Below are 13,178 nucleotides of genomic sequence, written 5' to 3'. Positions count from 1 at the left end.
GCGAGGCGGCGGTGGGGCCGCGCGCGGGGCGGGGTGCGGCGGCGGCGGCCGAGCTGGAGGCGCGGCGGAAGGTCGAGCCGCCACGCGCCGGGGCTCGCGGGCCGCCCCTGCCGGGCTCCCTCTGCGGGGCCTTCCTCGCGAGCGGCGGGCGGACGGCGCCGGCTGGGAGGAGTCGTCGGCGAGCGGAGAGGAGCGGAGCGGAGCCGCGGCCGGTAAGCGACCGTCGCGTCTCGTCGCCTCGGCGTCGCCGCCTGGGTCCGGTCGCGTTGCCGCGTTCCTTCCTTTCTCCTCTCCCGCCCGGGCCTTCCGGCGAGTCGCCTCGGGATCCCAGCCGGGAGGGGCAGCGCCTTTCTTTCCGAGGCTTTCGCTTCCTCACGGCGGCCTGGCCCTACGCCGTCCCGGCCCTACGCCGTCCCCCGGCCCGGCTGTGGCCGCGTGAGGAGGTGGGTGGTAGTGCGGCGGGCCTCTGACCTGACACCTGCGGCGGCCGCGCGCTCGCCCTGCGCCGCAGGGGCCCCCGGCGGTGCGCGGCGCGGGGGACGCGGGGCCCGGGGGGTCGCTCCGCGAGGGGCCCGGTGTGAGCGGCCGGGCCGCGGCGCTGAGCGCAGAGGGCGGCGGGGCGGGGTGGGGGGGCAGTTCGGGGCTGCGCTGCGCCCCGGGGAGGCCGCGACGACTAAAGTTGGAAGCGCCGCTCGCCGCGCCCCGCCGGCCGCGGGCCTGCCGCCTGCCCGCCGTAGGCCGCACGGGCTTCGCGGTGGTGGTGAGTGCCGGGCTGAGTGCCGCGGATCGGATCTGGGCGTGCAGACAAAGGGCAGAAAACAGCTCGTAAGCGAACTTCCTTGGGAAGGGGAAGAAAACCGCATCTCGGAGGTCGCGTCCCCCTGAGCTGCGGGAGCGCCGTGCCGTTCCGTGCCGTTCCGTGCCGTTCCGTGCCGTTCCGTGCCGTTCCGTGCCGTTCCGTGCCGTTCCGTGCCGTTCCGTGCCGTCCTCACGTGCTGCTCCGCGCCGCGGGCCGCCTTCCCCGCCGGGCTGGGAGCGGACACAAAGCGAGGTGGTCGCGTCTGTGAGGTGCGGCAGACGCGGCGTGTGGGAAACGCGGATGCGGTGGTTCCGCGGTAAGTGTGTTTATTGTGGAAATCGGCTCGGTTATTTTCACGCCTCTTTGTTAATATTCCCAGCAGTCGGTAGGTCTCTTTCAGCTGCACCGCTGTACCGTAAGGCGGTAGAAATGAGGTCAGAACCGCGGCTGCTTCTGTAGTATTGTAGCTAACCTCGACTAGATGTGATCTGGTATTAAAAAAAAGCCAAAACATGTATATAGAGAGAGGCAGAGACTGTATAAATTGATGCTACTAGAAGAGAGACAAGTAACAACTTTGCCATTTCTTCGCCTGCGTTAAGTCTGGTTCTCCTGACTGTAGCACTTTTTACCCTATCCACAAGTGGAGGGATGGGCACACATGGGGCAGAGCCATGGCTGCTGCTGTAGCACAGAGATAGAGCTGCATCTCTAGACATTTTTGCTGGTGCTCTGTATTGCATGGAGGCATTTTTTTACATGGCCAAATACTGCATTTTGAGAGCTTGTGTTTGCAGTAGCCTGCCGGGCGCTTGATGCAGCACTTCAAAGAAACGTGGAAGCTTAAGTTCATGTCGCAGAAATGAACATACATCGAATAGGTGGTCAGGAGAGGGAGAAGAAGCATAAATTCGTGTTGGAAAATTGATGTGCAGCAAGTCTGGTTCCTTTGGAAGAGCCAAGAGTAAAAGCTCTGGGAATGGTTTAGTTTGGTACTGAGGAAAAGGTGGTTAGTTGTTGGATATTAGTAGGTTTACCTGACGGCTGCATGTTGGGCTGATCACATTTTACAGACAAGCTGTTGGGGCTTCTTGTAACCGCTTCCTGCTTGCACAGAAATCACTGCTAACAGAACAAAAAGAAGCTGTTTGACCTGTGCGAGGCTGACAGAATTAGCATTGCTGAAATCATATGGCACTGATGGGAAGGGTTCCAGTGGGTTAGCTCACTTTACAAAGTGGTAGGGCACAGCCTTCTGTGCAGCAGCTTGAGCACAGCTATCCCATGTGAAGGAGCAGGATGAGCAACACAGCTGGCAAATTAGTGCTGGTTTGCCAGGGCTGTTCCTGCTGCAGGAGGACTTTGTTCCTGTTCTTGTGTGTATTGGACAGTATTGCAGGAGCCTCCTATGCATGTGGAGCTGCCTGTAAGCAACCACAAAGTGAAGATAAAACTTTGTATTTTAGCGCCTTCCAGTGGGTTTAGCAAGAAGTAGGAACTGTGGTTCCAGCTTTCCGTCCCCTTCAGGAACGTGTGATGTTGCTCATTTTAAGTTAGCAGAACTCACTGTGCCTTGGGGAGAGCATGGTGCTCATCTCTAAAGTGACCTGACAGGGTTAGGGGAGGGAAGCTGCAACCTGTACCGGGTAGGTTCAGTAAGCTGCCATTTCTTACTTTGTGTGCTTTTTCTGCATACTTTGTGGTGTAACCATTAAGAATTTCTCATTTACCCTTCCCATTGCATTCGTAGGACACGACTACTAATGAACCAACAGTGGGCTGTAAAATAGGGAAAATAAGCTGTCTGTTGCCTGGCCTGGTACAGGAAGTGCGTTTGTGGAGGTGGTTGTGTGTATAGAACCAAGAAGCCACTGGAGCCAGTGAGACAGCCTTACAATTGGCAGGTGTTCAGAGGAGAGCAATCCACAGTACCAGTGTGCATAGGACATGGAAACCAATGGTAGGAATGTCTGCTGTGGGGTTTGGAAAACTCAGCACGTGCTTCTGTATGCTAGGAAGTAGTGCAGAAAGGAGCAGATACAGCAGCGGAATGATGGTGTTAGAACAGCTGCCTGTTTTGATTCTTTGTGTCTTTTTGTAGCATCCATTGTTAGAATGAGAGCCACTTGATTTTTCCTCTGTTTCTGGATTTATAGCAGCTCTTCTGCAAGTTTTGTTATCTTGCACTAATGGCTTCAGTAAAGGAACTCGTATGCTGCTTTGTCTGATTTCCTGTGTGGAATGGTAGTTTCCAGTGAGGAGGAAGCAGTGATGGTCATTGAGGCTTCTCACATTCCTAGATAGGTGACTCCTTCCCAAAAGAGTGTCTGTGACACTAAGATGAAGTTGTTGTTACCTTCCATAAGCTGATTCCATCTGATTTGTGACTCAGTGTTTTTTCTCTCAGAAGTTGGGGCGTGCTCCTCTGGTTGGAAAGTCGTGTCTTTCTGCTTCCTTCCAGCTGCTGCTGGCAGGTTGGTCCCCGTGGGGACACCCGTGAGCCGGAATGGTCTCTCAGGTAAAGAACCCTTGTCACGTGAGCAGTAGCTGTAATTACTGGGACAGTTCTAACTGGCCTTTATTAGAAGAGTGGTAACGTGACCAACAGTTGTGTGTAAGGTCAGGAACTGCATTTTAAAGTGAGCTTACATCCCTGAGTGAGTTCTGAAATGTGTGTGGGGTTCTCCATATGTTGTAAGGAAAGAGGCAACTTCTTTTGTAATTATCAACCTGAGCCTGAGAAACCTGAGGATACATTTCTGTTCTCTGAAACATGCTCTGATTACTGCAAGCTTGAGTTTATTTAGAACCAGCTGACAGGTGTAAATACACTTCAACATTTTGTAAAACCTAATAACTTCTTATATAAAAAGGTAGAATTGTAGGTACGTGTTGATTCTGTCTAACGCAGCAGCTTTCTGTATCCAGCACAGCTCGTTCTGCACCTTGCTGCGTAAGGCACTGGGGAAGCTGAGGTGCAAAGACAAAACTTCTCACTGCTTCCAAGTAAGCTGTCAAAGCGTGCCCACACTCCAGTGAACTCTCCAAAAGCTCAGATCAGTCTTTGTACAAACACAACATAACCAGCCTTCTGTCACATTTCAACCCATAAGTTAATTTGCAGTGTGTCATAAATGCTTTTTTCAGAAACCAAGTCACAGTGTGGTTCTGCAGGCCGGGCCGGGCTACCAAGCAGCTCGCTCAGCTCAGCTTCGGCTCTGTCCTGACTGCCAGGGGCTGCATCAGGCACAGAGCTTTTCTCTCCCCCTTCCTGTCCCACCCTTGTGATGCTGACACTATTAGAAGCCCAGCTGGTTGAGCGGTGGGTCAGCGTGGCAGTCCTTGAGAGTGTTGCTGCAGTGTGGGGATAGAGTGGGAAATTGTAGGAAATAAGAGAAAGTGGAAGGTCTCTGATGTCTTTGAGCAACAACAGCAGGGCGGGATCTTGCATCAGTGCAGCAGGTTTTGTGGAGCTGCACCCTAAGGTAGTTAATTCTGTGTGCTGCAACCAAGATTTGTGAGTTTGTGCATCTCTCGAAAAAGGTTCTTTTCCCTGTTTGGCACTGTGTCAAGTTGTGACCAAAAAGCTGTGGTTGGCTGGTTGGTTTTTGGCTTTTCCTGTTCAGTGAGTCCTGTTGTCACCTCCAGTCCATGCGGGAGCAGGCTCAGTAATAGCTGCACACTGCAACTAAGCTTCTCGCAAACAGCAGCATGTGGGAAATAGTCATAAAGTCTCTCCCTGTCATCAAGTTCTCTATCCCTATATAACGTGGGGATCTTTCATTAACTGCAGACATTGAATTATCTGGAGTTCATCGGATGTTAAGGTTTTTCCAGCTGCGGGGCATAGAGGGGAGTATTTCAGCTGTTCTGTGTATCAGTCACTGCATTGATAACTCTGAAAGTTCTAGAAGGTCAAAATGAAAATGCATTTCAAGACAATATCCAGAGCGTTCTCTGATGATTCATCCAGCACATAAACTGGTGGTAGGTAGTGAGGAGCTTGTATGAAACCTCAGTAGAAAAAAAACATACGCTTTTTTCCTTTGACCCATCCCTGGTGGTGCCCAGTGCCGGGATGGATGGGCACAGAGCAGCCAGCACACAGCAGGGGAAGGCTAATGGGTCCCTTCCCTACAGCATTCTGTGCTTCACCTGAGCTTAATTGAAAGCGGAGCTAGTGCATTATTGGGAATAGACCAAAACTGTCTTACTGAGGTATTTTGCAGTCGTTTTTATAGATAACTGAGTGATTTGTTTTGTTTCCAAATTTCATCACACCGTTGAAATGAACACCTAGAAGAAAAGATGCATTTGAAAATATGGTATGTTCCCAACTGACAGGAAGCTTTAGTTTGTGCTGTTTGCTGACAGAAGGTGTTTCTGCTTCAAGTGCCTTTCAATCTTCAGAGCTCTGGGTGAGGTGATGCTTTTAAACTCACTTTTAAAGGTACTTTTTTTTTGTTAAAGGTCCTGATCCCATTGAACAGACAAGTCATTTAGGTTTGTTCAGGCACTTTAATCACCTTGGCTGTTAATTTTGAAGGCATACTTTTACTTTATTCACAGTAAATGCTGGAGAAAAACCAAGTTGTAGTTCCTGACAGGTAGTTGTAATGTGTGTCATTGATGGTGTTCCTAAGAGCTTCATTTTTGCTTTTGTTTTCAAGATGAAAACTGCTGTGTGATGAGTGCACCACATATGTAATGCTCTGAATGCACCTCATAGGTGGCTTTTTGAACTGGTTAATTAAGTGATGAGCCAGGTGCTCTATGGACATTGATGTACCTTTTTTTCCCCAGTTTGGGGCTGTGTTTATTCCTCATAAAGGGTAAAACTGGGACTGTCACCTGAGGACCTTCAGAGAAAGAACGTGTGCGATGGGATCTTCTTGCAGGTGTTAAATCCCAAATTTCAGTTTCATCATCTTGATCCCGGAGCTGGGTTTTGTTCTCTGTAGCACAAATAAGTCCATCTGATTAGCAAGTACAGATTTCTATTGTTTTAACTAAAATTGTAGTTCTTTTTTACCGCAATGCCTTCAAAAAGCTGACATGCTTTTCAGGAAGGTGATGCACTTGCAGATGTATTTCTGTTCAGTACTGTGTGATTTTCAAGTTGTGCTGGTCTGAAAGCACAGATACAATGGAGGCAACGTGTGTGTAACAGGTGGTCTAATCCATGTAGATGCTGTGCATAAATTAGTGTATTGATTAACGAGGAATCTTTCTGTCGCTGCTGTCTTCTGAGGTCAGTGCTGTAGTGCTGCAGCTTCCAAATTAGTGTTACAAAGAGGGGGGTGAAGAACACAAGCTATTTTGTGGCCAAGGCAGGCAAGATACGGGTTGGTTTTGGTGGTGTTGAAACTGGTGACAGTTTCAGTACTTGTAGCTGACCCAGCAACTTGGAATCATTTCCACTTTGCAGTCCCCTCAATTGAGTAAATCAAATAAAGCATTCTTCGGTCATGATAAAAATCAGTGTTAAGTATCTGTACAGCCTTCCCTGTGTTTCACAAAGACATTTCCTCAGCATTTTAGGTAGTCTCCAATAGTTGCCTTATTTTGTAGGAGCTTGATACTGACATAAATTGCACTTTGTGTTGTGGGGAGGTGGCCTGTGAAGGTCTTTGTGAAGCTGCAGTGTGCCAAGTGCAGGTCAGAGTTCAAGGAAATTAAAGAAATGTAAGATGTTTGCTACAGATTTATTGCCAAGGGCTGAAAACAGACTGTTCAGGTGTGGGGTTTATTCTTTCCTACTGCAAGGTTTTAGCCAACATGTGTGTCTTAAAGGAAAGATTTAAAGAATGACTTTGGGCCATAGAAAATAACATACAAAGGAGTACACATGTAGCATTTATCTCAGGTAACTGGTTTCCATTCTGCAGTGGTTCTCATACTGGAATTTTGCTTCAGTATCACTTCAGTAGATCTGTCTTTTGACTCGTGATGATGGATAAGTGTAGAGAACTGAACTAACTGAACTGGAGCTTGATGATGTACATTTCTATAAATCTACTGTTCTCGGTGTCTTTTTATGGCATCAGTGTCAGTGGTTGTGCAAGGGAAGCTCTAGAAGAAATCGTACCTTGGAGTGTACCTGGCTATACCATTCTGTTCTCTCAGAGCTGTACAATACTTGACCAAAAGGTAAAATCATGGGAGCGGATTATAAACCAAGGTTAGATTATGGAGAGCTTTAGTTCAAGTAAAGCAGAGTGTGTGTGTCGTGTGCTTTGGGCTGTGTGTCATTGTTTCACTAGAAACCAGCTCAGGAACAAAACGGTAGAGTTTTGTTTCTCTATCCGTGCAGGGCAAGCTGTCAAACAGCAATTCAGAACGAAGAGAATCTCCATTTTGAGGCCATCTGTGTAAGTTCTTTTGTCTGGACCTGACAAGGGGTCATGGCAGATGGTGGGGTCACAAAGTCTGGCTTCTTGAGCTTGACAAAATGTGTTCATAAAGCTGGAAGAATACCAACTGTTTGTACTGTCTGAAAAGCTCTGCGGCAAATGACTGCAATAGTTTATGGACACTGCCTTCTGGATCACTAAGCTTGATGGCAAGTAACTTGTCAAAGATTAAACTAGTTTGCCTATCTGCCAGCAGGTTGAAACTGCCTAGAAAATGTTTTCTTAGCTGTGTTTTAGTTGAGTAAATTACTTGTAAAGCCTCGTGAAGTGAGACTGGGAAGGAAAACTGCATCATAAATTTTGGACCAGAGCTCCAGATGATGTGCTTGGAAGGTGTGTGTGGGAGGAGGAAATAGGAATGGCAGGATCTTAACTTTCAAATGTGGTGCGAGTTGTCAGTGTGTGTCCTTTGCTGTGGACCATTGCCACTGCATGGCTTTTCTGTGGCAACTTTTTGGGTTTCAAGATGGCTACACAGATCTAGCAGTCCCTTTTCCCCAGGAATATTGATAGATAACTCTGTATTCTTTTAATTATATCCTCACCAGGTAAAAGTGCTTCTTATTTACTTGGATGTTTTGTTGTGGAACTAAAACCAAAAGCTCTTTTTGCTACCGTATGTCTTAGTCGACAGATAGTGTGGTATTCAAATGCTGGAATAGCTGCAGCAGATTGGGGCAGCAAGGGAAGTAGATACAGCTCATTCGGTAGGAAAGGGAGAACACTGCCAAGTGAGTAGCATGTTTTCCTTTAATTCTAATAGCAGCTGAAATGATACAGTATCTGAATAAACTTAGAGATCTGTAGAAAGCCTGATGGAGATCAAGGAGCATGGAATGAATGAATGACTAAAAAAGGATATGGCAACTGAAAAGATTCATTATTCAAACATTTATTCATTCCCAGAACCATTAAGTAGATAAATAGATACATAAATAAAAGGATATGACAGCGTCTCCAGGTTCATAGGTTTAGTACTCAAATGTCTTTCCAGAACTTTCTCCCTAAGACCTCTCAACTTAAACCTATAACAGGTGCTGCTGTCCCAGCCGTCAGTTGTGGGTCCCACACTGTGGTGCTGGCCCACCACCTGCATGTGCCCCATTACAGCTGCAGGTGCCGTATGGGGCTGCCCAGCAGGCAGCATCAACATGGCTGCTGCTGGATGAGGTTAGGAGGGCCCAAGGATCCTGCTGCTCTGCTGCTTGTGGGAGCTGGGGAGGCTCCTGATGTGCTGGGCCAGTTTTGAATCCAGATGCCAGAGAAAGCAGAGAAGCAGAGGTGGCACCCAAAGCCTGCTTGTTGCTCAGTGGCAGTGGGGAGGGAGGGCAGAGTCTGGCACTTCTCCCTCCCTGCTGCTGCAGCATGGCCTGCAGGGTTGGAGCAGCTCCAGCTTAGGTGGTGACTTTTGTCAGGTGCTTGAGTGGCAGAGGCCCTGTGATGCTGCCATCTCTGCCTTCCGCTGCCTCCAGGCTTCTCTCTGGCCCAGCAGCTGCTCCCTGCATGGCCTGGGTGCCTGGACACCTGGACTGCTGCACAGGTGTTTCCAGTTGAGATCTCCCTGCAGGGCAAGGGCAGCCCTTCTCTTGCAGTGTTCAAGCAGCTGTGGATTATCTCTCTTTGAGTGGCAGTAGAAGAGTAACTAAAAAATGCAAAGGAGAAGAGCTAGTTACTATCAGTTTAGGATTGTAAGATACCAGAACCAGGGCTTTTAATTGATAAAGACAAACATGGGTACTAGAAAGGTGTATTGGTCAGTTTAGGCTGACTAAAGCAGAGTATGTTGCACATATATGTGTTTTTCCCAGTTTATCTTTGTTTCTGGCAAATGCTCTGTGATTTCAGCAGCATGGCTTCTGCAAGGGAGTGGCTGTGTACCCAGGAGATGCTCTGCCATGTCAGCTGTGTCCCAGAGGCTGCTGTGTAGGTCCAACCGGAAAAAAACCACTAAGTATGTTTTGCATGATGGCATAAACAGGAGATGTGCAACTCCTCTTTGATCCTTATGCTTTTATTGGGTATCTTAGAAATTAAGAAAGCAGGCTAACAAAATCAGTGATGTTCTTTAAGCCTTTTAAATCACACCTCACTCTTCAGGATCAAGTGCTAAATCTGCAAAGGCTTGATCTGGAGATGGTGTCTTGAAGCAGGACTTGAGTGTGTGCTGAGTTTGAGGACAACACTGGACTAGAGGAGCTGCAGGTTCCCTCAAGTGTAGGGGCCTTGCAGAGAGATCTTGACAAACATGAAGGCTGGATAATCCCCAGCTGTGTGAAGCTGAACAAGAGCAAGTGCCAAATTCTGCACATGGAGTGGAGCAGCCCAGGATATACATACAGAAGACTTGGGGATGAGAGGCATGAGGGCAGCTGTGTGGAAAGGGATGTGGGGGTTCTGGTTGACAAGTTGAATCTGAACCAGCAGAGTGCCTTGGCAGACCAGAGGGCCAACCGTACCCTGGGGTGCACCAGGCCACCGGGTGAGGGAACGGGTTGTTCCGCTCTTCTCTGTGTTGTGTGGCCACTCCTCACACACTATGTGCAGTGTTGGGCACCACAATATTAAGAAGGACATAAAATTATTAGACTACATGCAAAGGAGGACAGGAAAACAGTGGAAGGTCTGGATGGCCAGAGATATGAGGAGCTGCTGACGTCCCTAGGGTTTGCTCAGCCCAGAGCAGAGGAGCTGAGGGGAGCCCTCATGGTGGATGCAGCTCCTCACAGGGAGTGGAGGGATGCTGAGCTCTGCTCTGTGTGACAGCAACAGGGTCTGTCACTGTTCCCAGAGAGCATGGGGCTGGGACTGGGAAGGGTCGGGGGGGCTAGGAAAAAATTGTTCACCAGAGGATGGTGTACAAGGAACAGGCTGCCCAAGGCAGCAGGCACAGCCCCGAGCTGCAGGAGCTCAAGAAGCATTTGGCCACTCAGACACAGGGTTTCAATTTTGAATGGTACTGCAGGGAGTTGGGAGTTGGACTCTGACCCTTGTGGGTCCGTTCCAACTTGGGTTCTTCGTTTCTTTTGGTCTGATTCTTTATCTGCATTATCCATAATCGTGATGCAGTGTCAGTAGAGACTGTCATGAGCAACGTGCACTACTGAAATCATTTTTGGTCCTCTCTTAGGAATGGTGATGACCAGGTGATGACACTGGTCACACTCAAAGCTTGCAGAGTTTGAATTTCAAAGGAAACAGCATAGACTGTTCTTGCTTTTGCAGCTGGTGAGTTGTGCTGTAAGCGGTTGTGACTCACAGTAATCAGTTCAGGTGTTTTCTAAGATTTTTCTGAATCAATTCCACTTCTGGAAGTGTGAGCTTTTCTCCCTCGTGCATCTAAGCACAGTTCAGATGTCTTGTTAAGCCCCATTTATTAACAGCAAGTAGTACTTACAAAGTACTTTCAGAGTACTCGAGCATTTTGTCAGATTAACTCTGTCTCTAAAATGGTTTGTGCTGCCAATGTTTGTGATTTGTTTCCTTTTTTTGTAAGGCTTCTGGAAGATTTGATTTAAAAAGAGAGAGAGAGAAGTCACTGTGAGAATTCTTCACTTTATCAGAATGTTTATCTTCCCTGGAATGTTAATATCATTCTAATTATAAAGGCTTGAAAATATTTAGAAAAGGAATTAGAACAGGAGTGGGTTTGGGCTTTTTTTGGATGTTTCCTGAATTAGCGAAATGTTGCTGTGTCTGTCCATTCCCTGGTGCTTCCTGCTCCTTCTTGAGATCTTTGTATGTGCGCTGTGATAGAATTAGAAGTTTTCTCAATTGAGAGGTAAAGGCACAATGAAAAGATTAATTCTCTTTCAGTTTTTGGGGTCAGTCTGTATTTGATGTAAATGGTTCCGTGGCTTTAACTACAAGACTGTAGGCATAATGGTACGATAAGCTCTGTTAGTGCAGGATTGTATCAGGACTACATTTAAATTACATCTCTGAGTATTTCATGCATTGTAAATTTCTAGTGTATGTGCCGAACCTTCTGTTGTGGTGAGTAACTTCATTGAAAATAAACACGTGCAATATTTAGCTGTCCTGGGGTGATGTGGGGCTTGAATAGAGAGCTGAGAATGTATTTTAACCCTCATGTTTTAATTTTCTTTCTTACAGGGTGTTGGTTTTAGAGATTCTGTGAAGATGAAAAGGGATATCTTATGGTTTTACAGCATATAGAGCAAGACCTTCTGACATGACGGCAAAAAATGTAAGTTTATAGTTGTGTAACATATTCCTTCTTATACCGGTGTGCTGCCAGCCACTATGGACTTTCAGAATTTGAAGCTCTTTGTATTTGTTCTCTTGAAAGGACAATATTTTTACATACTACAAACATCTTCTGCAGTATTTTATTCATGTAAACTAGTTGGAGGCTCCTTAATGATACAGAGTTGAATCAGTTATAGGTCAGGTTAATAATCAAGGCAGTGGCTTCTGCTGTTGTTTCCACTAACATAGCTGCAAACTTATCTGAGAGCCTCTTGTTTTGCTGAAGCACCACAGTAAGATCCTACTGAGTCCCAGCCTCAGAACTGTAAAAAACAGCAGACATGTTTATTTACCAATGTCTGTTCACTCCTGGTAGCTAGAAGGCTCAGGGCTTTCCTGCCACATAGCTAGACCGTAGTGTGTTGTCCAGAAGCACTGTATTTTACTTCTCTGCCCCCAGTCCTGAGGAAGCTTACAGAATGCATAGCATCCTGACCTTAATTTTTGGTCTGATTTTCAGTGCTTCTCGAGGTACACAACTTGTATACAGAATAGATGGTGGTCAGTTAGCAAACATCACTGTGAGCCCTCAGCAATTTGTTGCCTTTGGTAAAACATCCTGTGGCTTAATTAAATTTAAACAGCCTTAGTAACCAACATGGCTTAAGAAGAAAGTACTCAGAACAAATGTGCAGGGAGTGCTAGGATGGCTTTCCGTTCAGATGTGCAGAAGCAGCACAAGCTTTTGTGCATATTTTGATCAATGTCAAGGCTGTAGCTTGGTTAAATTAATTCTACAGTCTTGGAAAGATATTTTCTGTTCATTTTATTAATAAAATTATTTGCTATGTAATTCTAGGAAAGGCTTTCCAATGTCTTAACTATTTGATTCCAGCTGACCAACTCAGAGGATAAATTAATGTGTATTACTTATTCTGTAGGCCGTGTTCAAGTGTAGTATAAATAGCTAATTCTGCTGATGTATGTGGTTTTGACCTTTACTTCAGTGTAGTCAAAGGATAAACAGCAGTGCCAATAAAATCCCTGGAGTGTTCTGCAGCATGGTCACATACCCTGGAAGGAGCCTCAGGAGTCCCATCTGTTCCAGTGCCCTGCTTAGCACCCTTGTTGCCTTCATGCAGAGTGCAGTTGTTTGGGGCTTTGTCCAGGGCTGCTCAGGGCTTCAGCTTTTAAAACCTCCGATGACATCCAGGGTGATCAACATACCCTTGTGCTGAATATAGAACCATATTTTTGCTGTTAGGTACTTTTAACTCAAGGCTGTAGTTTCTTTATAGAGTAAGCATTTTATTGGTATGCATGCTATGAACATTTCTAAAATAAACTGTGCTAACCTGGTTTATATTTGTTAAATACACTTGTCCAAAGGATTTGGGGAAAAAACACCCAGAAGACTAAACCAACCAACCAGCAACCAGAAAAAAAAAGTGTAATAATAACAGGAGTAACGATGTGCTTTCTGTCTTTATTTGTAGCACTTTTTCTGCATTTCCTAACCTCAGTTACTTATTACTACACATACTGGCCAGCAGCATCAGCCCACAGTTATTCTATTGCTACTAGAAGGCCAAGGAGTGCTTCTGGAGTGTAGAGCTGCAGGGCTTGGTTTGTATCTTTGGGCTTCTGCAGCCTGAAATCTGTTCTGAATGTAAGGCTGCTATTTGTTATGCTGTCCAAAATGTTTTACTGACATGCAGAGGTTGAAGTGAAAGATAATTTCTGAACAGAGCTTATCT

General features: G+C 46.7%; 1 protein-coding gene and 1 long non-coding RNA gene across 4 annotated transcripts in view; one reads left to right on the top strand and one right to left on the bottom strand.

The window, feature by feature from the left end:
* TFDP2 (transcription factor Dp-2) overlaps nt 1–13,178 on the top strand; it is a 43,828-nt gene continuing 30,650 nt past the window's right edge. For all 3 annotated transcript variants that reach the window (XM_072344657.1, XM_072344655.1, XM_072344654.1), the window contains exons 1-2: nt 1–212; nt 11,326–11,419. Coding sequence is in view for 2 of the 3 variants with exons in the window: in XM_072344655.1 (XP_072200756.1) it covers nt 11,405–11,419 (15 nt within the window). In the remaining variant the exon portion in view is untranslated. The remainder of the gene's footprint in view (nt 213–11,325; nt 11,420–13,178) is intronic.
* The window catches only part of LOC140256283 (uncharacterized), a 39,705-nt gene continuing 34,472 nt past the window's right edge, over nt 7,946–13,178 (bottom strand). Inside the window, exons 3-4 of the long non-coding RNA XR_011904677.1 lie at nt 12,495–12,655; nt 7,946–8,854 (exon numbers count right to left, since the gene is read on the bottom strand). This is a non-coding gene — a long non-coding RNA (uncharacterized lncRNA). The remainder of the gene's footprint in view (nt 8,855–12,494; nt 12,656–13,178) is intronic.

Source organism: Excalfactoria chinensis, chromosome 9 (assembly GCF_039878825.1).
Source record: "Excalfactoria chinensis isolate bCotChi1 chromosome 9, bCotChi1.hap2, whole genome shotgun sequence".
NCBI lineage: Eukaryota > Metazoa > Chordata > Aves > Galliformes > Phasianidae > Excalfactoria > Excalfactoria chinensis.
Note: the sequence above shows the minus strand (reverse complement) of the source record. Positions and strands in the feature narration are given on the sequence as shown.